Source organism: Misgurnus anguillicaudatus, chromosome 22 (assembly GCF_027580225.2).
Source record: "Misgurnus anguillicaudatus chromosome 22, ASM2758022v2, whole genome shotgun sequence".
Classification (NCBI taxonomy): Eukaryota; Metazoa; Chordata; class Actinopteri; order Cypriniformes; family Cobitidae; genus Misgurnus; species Misgurnus anguillicaudatus.
Window position 1 is genome coordinate 23,225,084 of NC_073358.2, and position 19,931 is coordinate 23,245,014.

A 19,931-nucleotide genomic window follows, 5' to 3' on the forward strand; every position below is an offset into this window, starting at 1 on the left:
AAATAGTGCAAAGCAATAATTCTTTTGCAAGCAAAAAATAAAGAATCACAAAAGATAAATAAAGCATTGAGAGAAAAAATACGGTATTGCAAAGTTAAATTTCACAAATATAAATAACGCAAAGGAAAAATAAAAATATAAATAGATGCAAAACTCAATGACTGCTGTAAAAGAAGATTCATGATTTTTTATCTCTGCAATAAAACAATGTTTTTGCAAACCAATTAATTCATTTGCGATGCGTTTTTCCATTTTGCGCTTCAATTTTCTTTGCGGTTCACTTTGTAGCGCTGTTTTGGCATCTGGGCGGAGTCAAGGGATTGAGGGCGTGAACAACACGCCCGCTTGTGTTGCGTCATCATCTTGAGTCCCAGCCTGTGGTGGAGCTGAATCAGAAAACAGGCATGCGGCTGGATCTGCGGTATGTGTAAATGATTGTTTTCTTTTAGTTTGCTAGTATTAAAATGGCGTTCACTTAACTAAATGTATATTAACACGTTTGCTCAAGTTGGGGAGGTTGGAGGCTGATTCATGCTGTAATTGTATTAGCAGTACACAACTATATGCAGACAAGATAAGTAGAAATATGTCTGTACTTTTACTATGATAAAGCCATGTTTTGTTTAGCATTTGAATTACTGTAGTTTTATTACAAAAATTATGGTTAAACTTTAGTTATTGTAGTGGGGCCATGGTAAATTCATGGTTACTATGGTTTTTAAAATACTACTGCTAATTGCTGTAGGGTCCTAAGGGTCGTGACGCATCATTATGAGTCCTTCGTTATTGTCATATTAGTTTGTTAAATAAAATGTGGTAATGAACTAGGACATAACACACTGTGAATGTTGATCATTGTTTCTGAGTTTATACCAGCATGTTTACTCTGTCTCTCACACTTTGCATGGCTTAAAGGTGTCTTAAAGGGTTAGTTAACCTTAAAATGAAAATTTATTCATTTTCTAATCCTCATGTTGTTCTAAACCTGTATTCATTTATTTTTTTCTGATAAACAGAAAAAAAAGAAGATATTTTATGAAATGATAGCAGATAGTGACCATTGACTTCCATAGTAGGAATAAAAAATATGATGGAATTTAATAAGTACCGTTAACTGTGTGCTTACCATCATTTATCAAAATATTTTATTAGTCATTTATCACAATACTTCCAAAATATTTTTATCCTACTATGGAAGTCAATGATCACTATCTGCTGTGTGTTTACCATTACTTCTCAAAATATTGTCTTTTTTGTGTTCATCAGATAAGGGAGGTTCACACAGGTTTGGAACAACATGAGCATGAGCAAATGATGACAGAAATTTCATTTTAAGGTGAACTATCCGTTTAATACTGTAGGAAGGACTGCTTAAGGCTGACTTGTGTAACCTTTTCGTGAGAGCATATTAAAAAATCGAATACTTCTGTTGTTTTGTGTGTTCCAGATGTTGTGAACTGGAAGAAATAAAACATGCAAGGCTCATCTGACACTGATTATCCTCTTTGAAAGTTTACATACATAGAATTAAAGTTTATTTGACTCCATTTTCATTGTTTTATGTCAAAGCGTTTTTAAATTTGTAAAGCAATTTCTTGCAGCTTGATAGAAAAGCATAGGATTTAGCAAGATGTTCAGCTAATTTTATTATGAAAAGCCTCTTTAGTTTACCAGGGAGAGAAATACCAATCTCATGCAACTGTCATTTTCAAACATGTAAAGTTATGTTCTCACAATGTTACCTTCACCAAATGTTGATTTTCACCAAAGTTTAATGCCTTCCAGAAAATGTTCTTCTTTAAATATATAAACATACAATATACCAAATGAAAGAACAGACCCTCTGCTTTCAAACAACAAAAAAAGTTTCATCCTAGTACCTTCAGTGGTTCTTTTGTAATCAGCTTTTGAATATGGGTAGGTTTCTGCAAAAACACCACATTTTGAGTAAAAAGCTGAGATAATTCAATTTTTGTGACGGACTTTTCATAGAGATCCCATTCAGAGCGATCTTTAAAACAGACACGGACATGCAGCTGCTTGCCATAGGGCAATACTTCCAGGTTTAAAAAGTTGCGGTATTGCAGAAAGACGAAAAATCTCGTCATTGGCGGGGAAGCGTTTTCTCTTAATTGACGAGATATCTCTTCAATGGCGGTGAAAGAGTTAAATACTAATCAATTACTTTAGCCTTCCACTAATATCAGTTTAAAAGGAAAGATTTGATAGCCTTAACCATACATCAAGAATAAATGGAAGACACAACAATTGAAATGACCATACAGTGCGAGTGTGCCAGTGAGGTAGGGTGGTGGGCAACTGCAAATTGATAGAACAACACACTACTGTTCAACCCCAGTATCTGTAAGGGATAATGTAGAGGCAGCCGGTAGTTATTGGGAAATAAGCCCCGACAGTGTGATCAGGACCCGACGCGAAGCGGAGGGTCTTGTATCACACTGAAGGGGCTTATTTCCCAATAACTACCGGCTGCCTCTACATTATCCCGCTTATTACACAGCTACTTGCCACATAAGAAAAAAAAACTGGACACGAATATGAATTTGAAACATTTTATTGGCATATTTGATTTAAATTAACATTTTTATCCTTCCGCGAAACTTTGCACAGATGCATAAAATGATCGTAATACCTTAAGATCCTCTGCTTCATACTTGTCCATTTTTTTCTCTTTTAGCAAGTCTTTGAGAAGTTTTAATGCCCATTCTGTATTTTTTTGTGTGTTGGCTTCGTAGCTGTCATGCTCTATTTTGTCAAGTTCAGTCTCAGTAAGCTGTCTGTGTCTTTTCGTGGTTGTCCAGTGTTTGTCACACGATGGCGCCAAACAGTAATCTTTATTGATCTTTATTGGCGCGGAGCGATTTTACTCGTACAAGTAGTACCGGCTATGCGTTATTACTTTGGAGCAGTTATTATTTGAAAAGAACGAACCTGCAAATGTCTCAACTGACCAATCAGAATCAAGCATTCCAGAGAGCCGTGTAATAAAATGGAATAACATTTCTGATTCATTCATAGGGTGCCAAATAATACACAATTATAGAAAATAAAATCTGGCAGATTGTCTTTACACCCTTAGAGAATCTTTACCAAATACAGACTCAGAGAAAATAATCTGTCATTAAAGAAAGGCGGACACAGACAAACATGGCTCCCAAAAGAAACACTTTGAAAAAACTTCTCCAAGCTCATAGCAGAGTTTTATTACAGCTCTTCAGAATCAGACCAAATAAATATGTTACTGGGGGAAGACAGACACCCAACAGCTGCTACTAAATTCGTTAATCAGTTCCACACTCTCAATAATAAACTACAGCCCTGATCTGTTGTACAGCACTTTTAGTTTACCTTTCATGTGTCTCTGTTGAAAATGTACATTTATTTACTTCAATGTTTATATCTTATATTTTCTATTGTAAATATTCTCGGATTCAATTGTATTTAGTACTTCACCTTATTGAAATTCCACCTATTGCATTATTGTTTGTTGTTTAATGTATATGCTTTAGCAATCTTGTAACTACACACAATCATGCCAAAAAAGTACCTTTAAATAGAAAATAATACCAAACATGATGTATTTATTTGTTGAGAAACAAAAGTTGTTTTTCCAGGAGAGTTTGTCCCTATAGTTCCGACTCTTCTCCTAGCTTTAATATGGAGCTTCAATGCTGAAAAAGAAGAGAATTTGCAGAAACTGAAGGATTTCTGAAAAACAATGGACAGTTTAATGGCTCTGATCTAATGAGAAAATGAAGAACATCACAAAACATAACACTTCTTGATTGTCTCAATAACATAATACAGTGGTGTCAGATTTTAAACTAAAGAACATTGTCCTTTGGTATAAACTTTTAAAGAGAATAATCTGTGTCATATAAGCCTTGGATGTTTAATTTCTTCCAGTTCACAACATCTGGAACACACAAAACAACAGAATTATTCGATTTTTTTTATATGCACATGAAACTGTTACACAATTTAGCCCTAAGCAGTCTTTCCTACAGTATTAAGACACTTAACATCAAGCCATGCAAACCATGCTGGACATGTTGTTTTGGTGCTGGTGGTCATTAGCATAACAGCACCAGCATCCCATGCTGGTCATACCAGCAGGACCAGCAGCATAACCAGCATGGGAATGATGCTGGTCTATGCTGTTTTTTTAGCAGTGTATAGTTGTGTACTAAATTACAGCATTAATTAGTCTCTAACTTCTTTAAGTTGAGTAACTAAACGCCATTTTAATACTAGCGAATATTATCATTTATCCAGCCGCATGTCTGTTTTCTGATTCAGCTCCACCACTGGCTGGGACTCAAGCTGATGACGCAACACAAGTGGGCGAGTTGTTTGCGCCCTCGGTCCCTTGACTCCGCCCAGATGCCGGAACGGCGTCACGAGGTGGGGCGCAGGGAAGGTTGAAGCGCGAATGGAAAACAGCATCAAACACACAGTTGATTAAAATGCAGAGTTATAGCAGAGTTGCAAATGAAATAATTGGTTTGCGAAACCATTGTTGTATTGCAGAGTGAATCTTCTTTTGCAGCGGTCATTGATTTTTGCATTCATTTGTGTTTTTGTTTTGCTCTGCTTTATTTATATTTCTTTGCAATACTGTATATTTTCTCTCAATTTTCTCTTGATTTTTTGCTTGCAATTTTTTTTTTGCTGAATACTTCATTTTTCTTTGGCAAACATATATGGCGCTGTATTGACTCCATATTCTTTGCTTAAAGGCGGGGTGCATGATTTTTGAAAAACACTTTGGAAAAGGGAGTCGGCCGAGTTCCAAAACACACTTCTAGCCAATTAGCAGTAAGTGGCGTGTCTACTAACCGACATCGTTGCCTGGGTTGCATATGTGTGGGGCGGGTCTATCAAAAGAAAGGCTAGATTAAGGTAGGGACGTGTTTTTTTAGGTGATTTTAATTGTCAACATTGGCTTTCAGAGATCATGCACCCCGCCTTTATTTAAATTGACAAAGCCTACAACACGATCAACTTTTTTAGTGAAGGTCGTTCATGCTTGCCCCAGGGAATCGGGCTGTTAATACTGTCGAGCCGTGCCTCAATTAAAATCAGAGAATCTATTTTTCCCAACCCTGGTAGGCACATTTACAAGAGAGTCGAATTCTATTGGAAGGGTGACCTTTGATCTTTTGCATGCAATTAAGCGTAAAGCTCAAACAATTATTACCAAACACAGAAGTACAGAGTTCCAGACACTCTGTTGTAAACACTCTCGAAAGTATGGGTGTCTTCATCAGGACCAGCCCATCCAACAGTTAATAAAGGCGATTGCCTGGGACCCCACAACAAGACGAGGACCTTCCAAGCATAAAAATAATTTTGTCATTACACAAACCACATAGGCGTGATCAGCAGGTAACACGCGCTGCAAGCGCAGGGATCTTATTGATTAACAAGGTGTAGTCCAAAACATGAAAAGAAGGCAGGGTCTAAATGCAGAAAGGGACTTTAATAAAACAATGAAGTATAAACAAGAATCTGTAGCGTGGCATGACAAGGCAATGAAACAGACATGGCAACTTTACAATTAACAATAATCGACAAGAGATAATAGGCTTGTTTGAGATGCAGCTTGCCTTGCCTGGAATTTAGACGAGAGCAGACGGCTGCAGTTGAGGGGAGGAGTGAAAAAAGTGCAGGCAAGTTGGACACTTCCTGAATCACGCTGTGTTGTGGACTGCAAACGTCAGCAATGGAAGAGAGCGAGTTCGCAAATTTTATCGCGGATTAAATAGATGCAACTGAAATACCAACAAATGCATTTACATTAAGATGTTTATAAGGAAAATCAACAACAGTAAACTGTTCATTACTGGAGAAGGCTACTTAGTAAATGTTGGGATGTAATCGAAGTCTAGTGGTACAACAAATTTGTTTCAGTGAAATATAAACAGCACACAGTACAAATAATTCAACACCAATACAAAAGTTTAAAGGAATTCATTAAGAATTTAATTGTCATTAGTCAAAAACAAGTTATATAAAATATAAAACTACTACAGGAAGTGGAGACGTAACTCGGACACTTTTCTAACCGGCATGCATCTCGCGGCGATCACCGGTGATCGATTCTGCGCAGAATTTGCTCACCTCAACCAAGCCTAATGTCAACAAGAGGGCTTATAAAGGGACAGGGGACCAATGGGAACATGACACATAATGCAAGGGAACCAATGAGAACTCGACACATGAAACAAGAGACAAACACGGCTGTAGACGATATCAAAATAGAGACATGAACGTAAGAACTATGACTTCAAGATAATAGACTTGACAAGACAAAACACTTACATTAACATGGGGATCACAAAAACGGTATGTAAAAAACCCAACAGGAATTTAATAACAGGATAAACTATTCACACAACAATTAACAGTCAATGACAATAAATACAAAACATCAGTATAAATAAAGACAGAAAACATTACAAAATAAGAGCAGAGTGGGCTAATTTGCGTAATGTTAAAGTGCCCATATTGTGAAAAACTCACTTTTTCAGGGTTTTGGGGTGTTATTTTGTGTCTCTGATGCTTCCACACGCATACAAACTTGGAAAAAATCCATCCATGCTGTTTTGAGTGAGATACAGGTTTCTGAATGTCCTCTGCCTTGAGTCTCAGATTGCGTGAGTTCAAACTCAAGCTCCGTTGTAGCGTAACTAGCCGTTTCGTCACATTCAGTTTGAATTTATCCCGTCCACCACCACACTCGCAGGTCTCCACCCACCAGGGAGCTAGAGACTGAGAGCACAGAGAGCAGTCACTTCGCTGATACCCTGCTGTTAGCATGTCTCACGGAAATAACAGTGCTATTTGGATATTATGGATTATACTCCCGCCTACTTTTAAAAACAAAGTTTAAACGCGTGTTTATTTAAACCTAAAATGTGATCTCATATACAGTGTTTTACGACGCAAATTTTCCTCAGATTGTAGGTGATAAAACGTCCATGCGAAATCTGATGTAAACAACAGACTATGTACTTAGCTTTCACGGATTATACGTATTTGTGATCGCTATATCAACACAAAAGGTAAGAAGTCACGTTATATTTTGCATGATGTCATCTCCTGTCACAAAATACTACATTTATGAGCATCTGTATCTCAAAACAGAGATCATACATTGATGCTAATGCCGTAAATTATACCTTTAAAATGTATATGTTATTGTTTGTAGACAGTACGCTATATAGATATTTTTTGCAGGCTAGATAGTTTGCAATGTGGTTTCGGAAGTTAAAAAATATTTAACGGCTTTATTTAACAATTCTACATGAACTAAGTAATAGTGCTTTGCCAAACTAAAAGTGTTTTGGCAAACTAACCGAGACCGGGCCTTACCGACCCGGCTTTTCTGACTGGGCCAACGTACCCCCGAGACTCTTGTAACTTTACGGTCCGGACCTCCCGCTAGCTTCTAGCAGTTAGCACGCGGCCCACAAGCAGTATACATCCCCCACCGGGTCTTAATTTCTGTACTTTGCGAAAATAATGCGTTTGAAAATGTTTTATAACGGGCATATGTTAGCATTGTCCAGGGAAAATGAGTGTATTGTTGAGACTGCTACATCACAATTGACTCTGGAATCATTGTCATGTGTCAAGAGTTTCTTCTCCTGTAGTGTACTTATTAGTGATACTTTTCTGCATGATTTGTCTGTTGGCAACATAAACAGTTAATAATAATAATAAAATAATAACACAGTATGGTCTGTACCACTCACGATACCACTGAGCACGGGCACATGACGTTAGTAGTGGGGCGTGATCAAAGGAGCAGCAGCTCATTAATATGTAATGACTAGCTCAAAATGGCACAATCTGAAATGCACTGAAACGGAGGCTACTAGAGATGGGTAACAATCTTTTCCTACAAGCTATTTCGAGCAAACAACTTTTGAAACATGCTTTATGGAACTCATACACCTATTTAACTTGTGGAAAAGCAGTCATAATAAGGGCACTTTAATGACACGCTTGCGGAGGTGTGTCTCAATACACATGCTTGGAAATGTAATGTTTGGGATTATGGGTAATGTAGTATCGTAGAACAACGCAATGTTCACGTTACATCTTTCAATAAAGATAAAAACAAGACTTATTTTAGTGAGGTTGTAGGTTTAGGCAAACTATGGCATCAAAACAGTACCGTTTAGAAGCTGAAAAAAAAGAAAAGCAGAGGAAGAAAAGCAATCTCAAAATAAAGGTATGTTCTGCTTTACATTGTTTAATGCGTATGCTAATTCAGTGGTTTTCAAAGTGGGGGCCGCGAGATGGTGCCAGGGGGGCCCCAGTTTTATGACATTTTATAAAATACATTAATTTATCATGAATTCTGTGTAATTAAACCTAAAAAATAATACACCAACTAACCAACAGCACTACTAGGTATAATTTTATATGTTTTGTTTAATTAAAATATTACATTTTAAAACAGTTTTTGTCATAAATTTTTCTTTCGGGGGGCCGCGAAAAAATGCACTGTACACAAGGGGGGCCCGCACGCTGAAAAAGTTTGGGAACCACTGTGCTAATTTATATAAAAAATGTCCATCACCCTTTATAAATTACTATGAAAATTAAAAACTATTATACTATATCATTTGCTATAGTAAACTGTGTTAAAATTCCTTATACTATAGTAAGATTCAAAAACAGTATACAGAATACTATATCACCCTATAGTAATTATTCTGTATTAATATCCATAATCCATATGTGTTGATACATACATGTTCTGTTGCACAACAGTTGTTGCACTATAACAACATTGCTTAATATGTTGCACTAAATAAAAACGTCTACACTTAAATATATAAATTGTCGTTTTTGTGTGTTTTCATTTCACTTGTCAAATTGCAGTGCTATGACAATTTTAACACCAGCGGGGCCCATTTTCATGGTCTCACCTAGAGCCCCATAACCCCAAGGGTCGGCCATGGTCTTCATCAGTTCCCTAGCTCACTAGGTCGTGAATCAGTATATCATGTACACAGGGTCTGACACTGGTAAGGACCCTCGCTCGCTTCACATTTAGACATTGATGAAGTGGCATGTGGGAATGATATCTCCCTGAATTCATTTTTAAATACTGGTTAAAACACCTATTACTCGGTTTTATATAGTAAAGACAAAAAATCTAATGTACATGAATGAAAAAGAAACAAAAAATAGATTGAAACCAAAGACTGCTTGTCTGATATACCCAAAACATATCTAATGTTTGACACCGAGCAAGCAGCAGGAGTTGCCATGATGTGTTTGAAGTTGCACTGTGCCTGTTCTTATTTTGCTTTCAGATAAGACCTGGATGTCCCCATACAGAGACATCATATTTTTTGTTGTTTGCACCATAATACTTAATTCTGTACAACAGGTTCCAGTTACACACAAACATGGACAATTACCATGCTTCACGTTCAAAGATATTTAAAAAAAATTATATTTATTGTTTTTTCCTAACCCCAAAATAGCTGGAGGAAATCTAAAAAAAAGACAAACCAAAGCCCGGGTTAAAGTAAACTATGAAGAATGCTATACAAATAAATGTGAATTGAATTAAACAATACCAACTATTCGTATTACATAACATATTTTGTTACCGCTGTTGCATAACAGCTATTTAGCAGGAAATATCACTCTGCAGTATGATTTAATATAGAAAATGAAAATCTTGTTTGTAAATATTTCTGATCTTATGAAAATATTTGATTATTTAGATAATTATCAATTAATTTCTATTTAACAAAAAAACATTACTTTCGGTTTCTCTTCAGCTGAATTCATTTTTTTGTTTGTTTATGGAAAAGTATTGTAATTATCCTGTTGTTCAGGTTAAGCGGGTTTGTTTAAAATAGAATTAAGTGTGCAGAAATAAAGGTGTACCATGTAAGGGGCTGCTGTATTCATACCTCCCAATGTGAGTATTAAATCCTATAGGCTATAATGCTCAAAAACAGACTTGTAGTTGGCAAACACTCATACTTCATGCTTAATAACAACTAATTAAACCCATCGATTTGTTTATTAATCCCAGATTAATCACACCATGATAAATGCAGAGGGAGAAAAGGATGTAGTAAATTTACTTTTAAACTTGGCAACTTTTCAATTGTGCAGTAAGTAAACTCTGAAATGTCTTCCTGAAGCCGTTTACTGAAACTGCTGTATGTTTCCGTGAAATGAGTTAAGCTTATCCGGATGAAAATCAAGCACAACATTTTTGTGATAAACAGTTACTGTCATTCTAGTCACATGGATGCCTTATGGTTTTACAATGTTGTGATTTAGCATTTAAACTGCTAATGCTAGTCAGATCGGGGCAAAACCACTATATGAATTCATATACTGCATTAACAAATTTGATGACATGTAGCCAGACTGCCTATGAGACTGTATCTCTGCAAAGCTTTGACATACTAACAAACTTGTGTCTCATTACAACTCATTGTATTTTTTTGTACATTGTATTTGTACGTCTTATTGCTAAATATATACTGTATTACATTATCAATATATGCCCATACATGGTTACTGCATATATTGCATAATATTAAAAATATAAGCACTTATTTCCACATTTGAAAATGTATAATTTTATATATCAAATTATATTATGCAGTATATTTACATATATTTTGCTTCGTAAGGGCAGGCAGATTCAGGGAATACATTTTATCCTGGGGTACAGGAACACCTGTATATGTTTCAATGGTGTATGATTTACAATAACCATTTAGTACATTTTGTATATGCACAATGGTGTGTGTGTGTAAACAAACATAATTAATTATTATTTATTGTTAAATTCAGCATTTTCTAAAAAAATTGTAAAACCAACATTAATTAGGCAAGTTGCACAATGAAATAGCAAAGAAACAGAAACATTATTAAATCTTGTAAAAATATATTGATCATTATTGCTTCATGTTTGCTAATGCATGAACTAAATTTGAATAAAGGAATGAAACCGTAGTGTAAAATGTTACCAAAGTCCCTTTAGGCAAGTCACGAAACTCAAATTGATGATTGGCAGGACTTCCATCTCTTGTGTGGCCATAGATGCATCCTGTTCATTTCTATATATGTAGCATCAACAATTAAGATTCAACCACATAGAATCCCATCTGGATTTGATTTACAAATAAATTCACTAGTATGTAAGTTTCTTTGTGGTTCCCTTCATGTATCAACAGTATCTCCATTCATTCTAAACCCATTTGTCCTTTGAATCTCAAGAGCAAGGACTCAAACCAGGAACACTTTTGCTGTGATGCAACAGTGCCACCCACCGAGCCACCCTGTCAACAGTATCTGTTCTGTGAGGTTTCATAAAGGAATGCTCATTTCTCTGGAAGGCTGAATTGTAACCGATTTGTAATTTTAAAATGACTTGTTATGGTGGTCTTCATGTTTACAGTTCTGGCTTTCATATCTTTGGTGGTTGTCTTCATTCTAGATTTTTGAGGACTGTCTGTGGGAAGAATTAAAGGAATAGTCTACTCATTTTCAATATTAAAATATGTTATTACCTTAACTAAGAACTGTTGATACATCCCTCTATCATCTGTGTGCGTGCACGTAAGCGCTGGAGCGCGCTGCGATGCTTCGATAGCATTTAGCTTAGCCCCATTCATTCAATTGTACCATTTAGAGATAAAGTTAGAAGTGACCAAACACATCAACGTTTTTCCTATTTAAGACGAGTAGTTATACGAGCAAGTTTGGTGGTACAAAATAAAACGTAGCGCTTTTCTAAGCGGATTTAAAAGAGGAACTATATTTTATGGCGTAATAGCACTTTTGGGAGTACTTCGACTCGGCGCAGTAACACCCTCCCTCTCCCATTATGAGAGTGAGAAGGGGAGCGGACTTTTCAGGCGAGTCGAAGTACTCCCAAAAGTGCCACCACGCCAGAAAATATAGTTCCTCACTCAAATCCGCCCAGAAAAGCACTACGTTTTATTTTGTACCACCAAACTTGCTCGTATAACTACTCGTCTTAAATAGGAAAAACGTTGATGTGTTTGGTCACTTCTAACTTTATCTCTAAATGGTACCATTGAACGAATGGGGCCAAGCCAAATGCCATCAAAGCGTCGCAGCGCGCTCCAGCGCTTACGTGCACGCACACAGATGATAGAGGGATGTATCAACAGTTCTTAGTTAAGGTAATAACATATTTTAATATTGAAAATGAGTAGACTATTCCTTTAAAGTTAAGAACACCTGTGCTTCTATGAGAACTAAGTCAACCTGGAAGAAAATATTTATCATAAAGCCTAACTTCAGTTAGCCTAATTAGGGCTGGACGATATGGCCAAAATTGTTATCACCGGTATACTTCTACATTTCGGTCAATACGGTATAAATCCGATATCAGTATGAATGTTAAAAAAAGCCTTAAGATAAACTGCAATGAATACCCAAAACAAATTTCTGTACATACAAACTTCTAAACAACTGAATTTACCAAGTCTATGAAGCCGCCTCCTATAAAACTATATAATATTTACAAAAATAAAAATTGTAAAAATAAATTGGTTAATTTTTTATTTCTATTTAGCCTTCATACAAAATTAAAAGTAAACTCACTGTCAAATAATCAGACTTGGCTCACCTTTAATATTAATAAGGTTCATTTGAATGTCAGTCAGTGATAAATGCTGTAATGCAGGGGTCTCAAACTAATGAATCATTTTAATAACAAATTCTTCAGTCATAGTATTAACTTTCATAGTTCCATAATTTTGATCAATACTATTATAGTAATATGTGAAAAAATATTATTAAATTAAGTGAAAGTGACCCTAAAACTTTTGAATGGTAGTAGGCTATTTAATGATACATAAGATAGTTGGACAGAAACATTTATATTAAAAGCTTTATTTGTAATTGCATAGCAACCTACATAATCTTATATTAGATACTACTACATCATATACTCATAACGAGACCAATAGCTGCCTACACACTTTTTATCTATTGCACGTTTCTTTCCCCCTTTTTTAACACGTGAACCTGATTTTTCTCATCCGTAGTTCAGTTTACGTTGCATTACATCTCTCTTTCTCCCTCCCTATATATGCACTGTAAAAATACTTTGCTGCCTTAAAATTTTTTGTTGATTCAACTCGGATTTACAAGCCATTTCAACTTACTATTATTTATCTTGACTAGAGATGAGTTGTTATAACTACAGGTGAGTTGTTATAACTTTTCTCAACTATATTTTATAAGTTGTGACAACTTATCTCTGTTGACATGACTTGTAAATCTGAGTTTTTTTACAAAAAATTTTAAGGCAGCAAAGTATTTTTTTTTACAGTGTGGTGTTATCATTGGAAGATGTGACTTGACGCAAACTAATCCGTATTTTAAAGGATTTATTTACATCAAGATGATTATCATAGAACATTACAATAAATGTGACTCTGCAACCAATTTTATTAAATTTATTTTTACAAAGAACAATTCCCGCACACTATCTGCTTGCTGAAAAAATGTGTTTAATGAAAGTTGCGTTGCAACGTTTCGATCAACTGATCTTCATCAGGCAACCCAGTTGATCGAAACGTTGCAACGCAACTTTCATTAAACACATTTTTTCAGCAAGCAGATAGTGTGCGGGAATTGTTCTTTGTAGATTTTGAGACTTTTTGTCGTCTTATCCTACGCACCTACCTATTGACTTAAGATGTGCGACGCTAATCTGTTTGATTAAATTTATTTTTAATATAGTTTTTCGTCAATGTCCATGTACATTTTACAACTGAAGTTATTATTTAAAAAACTGGTTGGGGCCAGTGCGTTTTTATGGGGAGGGGGCGTGGCCCTAAGCAGTACGCCTACAACAGCGCATGCGCGTGAAAATATTGGGATAGGACACCATAGATATGTATAAAGGCTAGATGGCTCAAGGCGGAGTCCCTAACGGCATCACCGGGCGGCCATCTTACGACAGGGCGCTCGCTCACTCGTAGCATTGAGTTTAATGGTGCAGGTACATTTAAATGACCATAACTTGCTCAATTTTCTACCGATTTTCAAACGGTTTGGGTTTTTACAAACGTTATTAACGTGGCTATAATTATTGATGCTTTAAAAAGTTTAATGAATTTTTATTTTTATTTTTAGTATAGGTATGCAGTGTCATAGGTACATCTTTGACGTTTATAACAAACCAAACCGTTTGAAAATTGGTAAAAAATTAAGCAAGTTATGGTCATTTAAAAGTACCTGCATCATTAAAACTCAATGCTACGAGTGAACGAGCACCCTGTGGCAAGATGGCCGACAAAAGGCGGACGTTGCACTCAATTGGCCAGCAGCGCGGACGAGCCATCTAGCCTTTATACATATCTATGCGGGACACCACAACAAACAATAACACAAATGCAATAGAAAGCGTTTGCACACACACCATCGTCTTTTCTTCTTTTATTTTCACTTCTTTCATGAACAGAAAGTTGTGGAGCATTTTCGTCACCATAATGTTTGATTCCTGTTCTTTGTATTCTTTTTGTTTGTTTTAAACTTTGTCTGCAATGGTGGATCCGCTACTTTTCTTCATCTATTCTAAGTTTTTTAAAGTAGCCTACTGTAAACGGGTCATTCTTTATTTGTGGTGGCAAGTGGTGTCCCTCTACTTTACAACAGTTGAAATAAACTTTAAAATTCAACAAATTATAAAATGTTTCCATGTTTGTATTCTGTAGGATAAACGCAATTCGTGCACTATTAACAATTACATTTTTTGTTTTAAAATGCATTTTAATTAAGTTTGAGAGACCATACCTCATAGATTGTAATTGCAACAATATAACATTTTTAACAAAGCCTCACCTATTTCAAACACCAGATGGCAGTGTTTAGTTTATTTTATGCTCATTAAGTCACCATCACTCTTTAGCTTAAACAAATTTATGTTATTTATGCAGTGTCATAAGAAAAGTTAATAATTATGAAAGGACATTGTGTAAATGCATAACGTTGTTGTGTATAGACTTTCCAGTAAGCTATCTGTCTAACAGAAAAAACTATGACCTCATAATAACGCTAACAGCTGATCGCTGAGGTGAATTTTAAGACTTTCCATGAAAGCTTGGTCGGTAGTGATGTTATAGCTCAGTTTAGATACACACACAGCAACAAACACTACGTGCGGTGCCTAAAAATAACGTGAGAGTGATGGGACTACTCTTGACATATGATCTAACACAATTTTGACACGTTTTATACATTCAGTACGACGTGTGAAGTATAGCTGGGATTTACAACTTCTAAAGCTGAATCTTAAGAATCTTATACATAACTATTTATTATTTTGTATATTCTGTGCTTTTGTTTCAGCATGTTACTTTTCCCAAAATCCTTTAAGGAGTTAAACTTGTAAACTGCGCTACTTAGCTGCTATACAGCTTATACGCCGACAGAGTTCACTGTTTATCCCTCAAAAGTAATTCATCTGAGCTGTTCTTGGAATTCAATCACTCGCGTTGTTGATTTTACGATTAGAGAAGAGGAGGCAATTTTGTCTGCGATGCTGCTTTATGTCAAGCTGTTTTTATTCTTTTAACGTGAGGGACATCTGCTTATCTGATTTACATGCGGCCGTGACAGTGACTGCAACGTCGACTTTCCAAACAAGACTGCTGCTTGAGAGGGTCTCGCGCCTATGAGAATACACATCCAGCTCTACAAGTTTAGTTTTAACTTTAAGGATCAGCTGAAAGTCGCTAATGTTTTGCCGAAATCAGACCGCGAGAGCCACCGTCGCTCGGGGCTCCGCGCTGGAGATGGAGATACGCAGAGGAAAGTTCAGACAGAGTGTTTTCATGGAAACCCCACAGGTAAATGAACATCACTGTGTCCACAGGACACTAGTTAGGATTGTGTTATACCCTACTGAATAGTAGAAAAACAGTATATTAATAAAAACTGAAATGGTCTGGTAATGTTTGGGTTTTATTGGTGTGATTTTATTTGACGAATAGGAACCAACTGGCTTATATAAACAATCAATAGTAGCTTATACTACAGTACTAATGTAACTTACTGTACTATTGGCCTACCATGATATTATTTGCTATAGTTAGATTGAAAACACTGTAGTATCTAGTCACAAAACACACTATATTACTAAGGGGGAACTTTGTAACTTTGTAAAGGTTTTTTTGATGGTAAACAGTTATTGGTTCATAATGGCATTTTAATACTGTTTTTTAGAAAGTTTATAAGATACTACACATAATATATCAAATATTGCTTTAATCCCATGTATTCTATTTAAGAGCAAAGAGGTTGATAACATCTGTATATGATTATCCTGGAGTGGGTTGAGTTAAAAGAGAACTTGCTTTAACCCGCAATTATTTTTATACGTACCCTGCTGTGGTGAGATGGAAAGAAGCAGAAAGGCTCGTTCGGAGTGTGGCTGTTGGATGCTAGGAGTTTAAATCTATTGTTTTGCTTGGGACCATAGTCTTCATTCTACTGTATAGCTTACTGACTAAAGGAATTTACATTTTGCAGAAGTACTATATATGTTTGGCATGCTGGATGTTAGAAAGAACAATTCATTCATTCTCAAACATGCTTGTCCTTCGTACACTTTCAGATTAAGGTGCAAAAGCTGTCAATGGGACGGTACCCTTTCAAAAAGCCCTAATATGTATCATTTAGGTATACAACCGGTACCTATGTATTATTAAAGTACTTTTATTAAAGAGCACCTGTTTCATTGCTAAAAAAAACAAAGTTATTTTGTATATTTGGTATAATACAATGTGTTCGCGTGGTTTATGGTAAAAAGAAAACATTATTTTCCACATACCGTACATTTTTGTAGCTCCAGATTTTCAATCTCTTTATGAAACGCACAGATTTGAAAAGCTCTGTGTCCCTGATTGGCCAGCTAATCTGTACGTTGTGATTGGCCTGAATACCTCTAACGTCAGCAGGAAATGTGACGCTCCTTACCATGTTTGAAAGATTCGCTCACAATGCAATGCTAAAGTCGCATTCAGACAGCCAGCGATGTTATCGCTGTGTGTTGCCCGTCTCTTTCAATGAGGCGTTTCTAAATCTGCTTGTCATAAATGAGTACCATCCACGCCAGTAACTGACGAGAGAAGGATGAGGTGAACTCCACTGCTTCGTTCTCATTGGTAGTCGCTCCCGAAATTCGCTCGACATTTGCAAAAAGGCCCATACGATCGCCAATGGTTACTATCGCTCGTTCCGCCGGAAGTCGCCCGGTTTCCATTGAAATTAATAAGATTGCGTTGCTCTGCTACTGCTGTTCACTGGCTGTCTGAATGGGGCATAACAGGAGTTAACTTACAGGCTGTGAGTCCAAGCGAATTATGATAATGTCGGTCTTGTCTACGTCACCAATCCCAGGAAGTAAACTGTTGCCTACAATCTGTGTGTTTGTTGTAGTCCAAGAAAGAGATTTACGTTGGAGACGATAATTCGCGTCATCGTTTACTTTGGGGTTTGTACCTTTTGTATATCGTTAACATGTACTAATAACCTCCGCACTTTTCAGTTCGGACGGCATGCCTAAGCTGGGAAACCCTACCGCCTTAACTAGGTCGTCCAAAAATAAAAAATCCGCTGCACAAAAGGCCGTCAAGTGTATCTCGGAGAATAGAGCAGATGCGCTTCACACCGCGAGCGTGCACGCACGCCACACGGCCAAATGAGAGAAAGACGTTGTTCGTCACTGTCTGGAGGATAACTAGCCAGTGGATAAAACATCTCAGAGAATAGCGCGGACACGCTTCAGACCGCGAGCGTGCACGCACGCCACGGTCTGTCATGTCTGGAGGATAGCCAGTTGATAAAACGCCCGTGTGTCCGTGAGAACTGTAAGTGGCCTTATGTTTTCTGTTTAGTTAAGCCTGTTATTGTATTAGTCTATAGTTCTTGCAAGTTAAAAAGTAAGTTTAAAGTAAGTTAGCTGGTGATTTTGTTGTTTGAGCAACCTGCTGCTAGCTAGGTTGCACGTGCCTGTTGATTCGATATAATTGTTGAGCGTTCTTGCTCACATTATTTATGTGCATTATTTACATGCTACAGTAGTTGATAATGTAATTAATAGTGAGAAATAATCAGTTTTTACAATCTTCACCCTATCTATCATCGTTCGCCAGACGTTCTACAACATCTGCTTTAGTTTGTGTTTGTTAACCCTTTAGTTTCACTTCATCACGCAGCTATTCCCATTAGAGGTATCTGTTAAAAACATTAAATTCATTAATAATCTAGTATGTGTTTCTTTTCTGTCATAGTTTCTTCAAAAGGAAGTTTTATTTGAGTGTTTTAAATAAAAATATTTTCATTTTCATCATGACGCGTACGCCCCGCCCCTTTGATTGCGCGCCCCGCCCACCCGCACAACCCCACCACCTTAACTAACAAATTTTCATGCAAGAAACCCTGAATAAACACTTAAACACCAAAGGAAATTTAAAAACGTGAATTGGACAATAGGTGCTTTTTAACGCCCCATTCAGACAGCCAGCGACCAGCAGTAGCAGAGCGACGCGATCTCATTCATTTCAATGGAAACCCGCCGACTTCCGGCGGCACGAGCGAAAGTGACCGTTGGCGGCCGAAATGTTGAGCGAATTTCGGGAGCGACTACAAATGAGAACGAAGCAGTGGAGTTCACGTCATCCTTCTTGCTTCAGTTACTGGAGTGGACGGTACTCATTTGTTTATGACAACTAGATTTAGAAACGCCTCATTGAAAGAGATGGGCGGCACACAGCGATAACGTTGCTGGCTGTCTGAATGCGGTGTAAGGCACAAAGGTGAATTTTTTTAGACTGTACTGTCCCTTTTGACAGATTTTGTACCTTATATCTGAGTATAGGGTCACAGGGTTGTAGCCTATTCCAGCATCTTGGGTCACAGACAGGTTACATCCTGGACAGGGTGTATCCACAGAGCACTCACAGACCTTAGGGCATTTTTTTACTTCAGTTCACTTAATCTGCATGCCTTTGGACTGTAGGGAAAAACAGAGGACCTGAAGTAAACCAGGGAGAGCATGCAAACTTAACAAAGATGCCTCCTGGCTCAGTCGGGCCTCAAAAGTGTGCCGCCCTTTTAACATTTAAAAAAAATTGGTTCTGGGAGATCTAAAACTAGGGGGAGACTAGATCCTGTTTGTGTCACTGGATCATTGGTTGTTTATAATCTTAACGTATACCAAATATGTTTACCAAGTCATTAGTATTGCACAATTACCACCAGTTTGAGATTTTGATAAAGTTGATAACTATTGAAGTATTGGTTTTTCTTGACTACCTCAAAGATAAAATGGTTTCTTACCTTCTTTAATCGCTAAAAGGTTATGGGGGTTTTGCTTGGTTTTCTGTTTGAACAGCTGGAATCAGATTTTGCATGTCTTGCAAATAAAGTCTTGTTTACTGAATGGACTTGCTTTTTAACCCTTATCAATATCACTCTGGTAACAACATAACAATACATTTCCAACTAAGTCCCTTGATGAATTTGATTTCAATTAACTCATTGTATGCTTTGCTGAAAAGCCTTTAAGTCTCACAGTTTCCCACTGACATATTACCCCCAGACTGGATGTGATAAAGACTGATGTTTGATATGTTTATCATGACTGCTGATTGGAAATCAATATGGCTTATTGAAGATTTTCTTAAGAAGATCTTTTGAGTTTAAGCATCGTGCATGAAGTTGGTGACCTAATGGACCTTTACAATAGTGTGCCCCAGTTTCCAGTAAAAAGGAGTGCAGCAGGCCGTGTCTGAATAAGGCTCAGGTGAATTAAGCAATTAAACCACGGTTAAAGAGAAGGAAGATGGCTAGATCAGTTAAGTTACATT

The 19,931-nt window shown here is 36.8% G+C and overlaps 1 protein-coding gene and 1 long non-coding RNA gene across 4 annotated transcripts in view; both read left to right on the top strand.

The window, feature by feature from the left end:
- Positions 1 to 19,931, top strand: part of rtkna (rhotekin a) — a 141,445-nt gene that overhangs the window by 41,546 nt on the left and 79,968 nt on the right. Inside the window, exon 1 of one of the 3 annotated variants that reach the window (XM_055200072.2) lies at positions 15,521 to 15,908. The exons of 1 other annotated variant lie outside the window; for it this stretch is intronic. In XM_055200072.2, coding sequence (XP_055056047.1) covers positions 15,798 to 15,908 — 111 coding nt within the window. In that variant the 5' untranslated portion in view covers positions 15,521 to 15,797. Of the gene's footprint in view, positions 1 to 15,520; positions 15,909 to 19,931 lie in introns of those variants that run through there. One more of the 3 variants, XM_055200068.2, reaches the window with a different exon arrangement.
- On the top strand, positions 109 to 1,547 carry LOC141358874 (uncharacterized). Its single transcript, XR_012365385.1, has 2 exons — positions 109 to 421; positions 1,448 to 1,547. It is a non-coding gene; the product is annotated as an uncharacterized lncRNA (long non-coding RNA).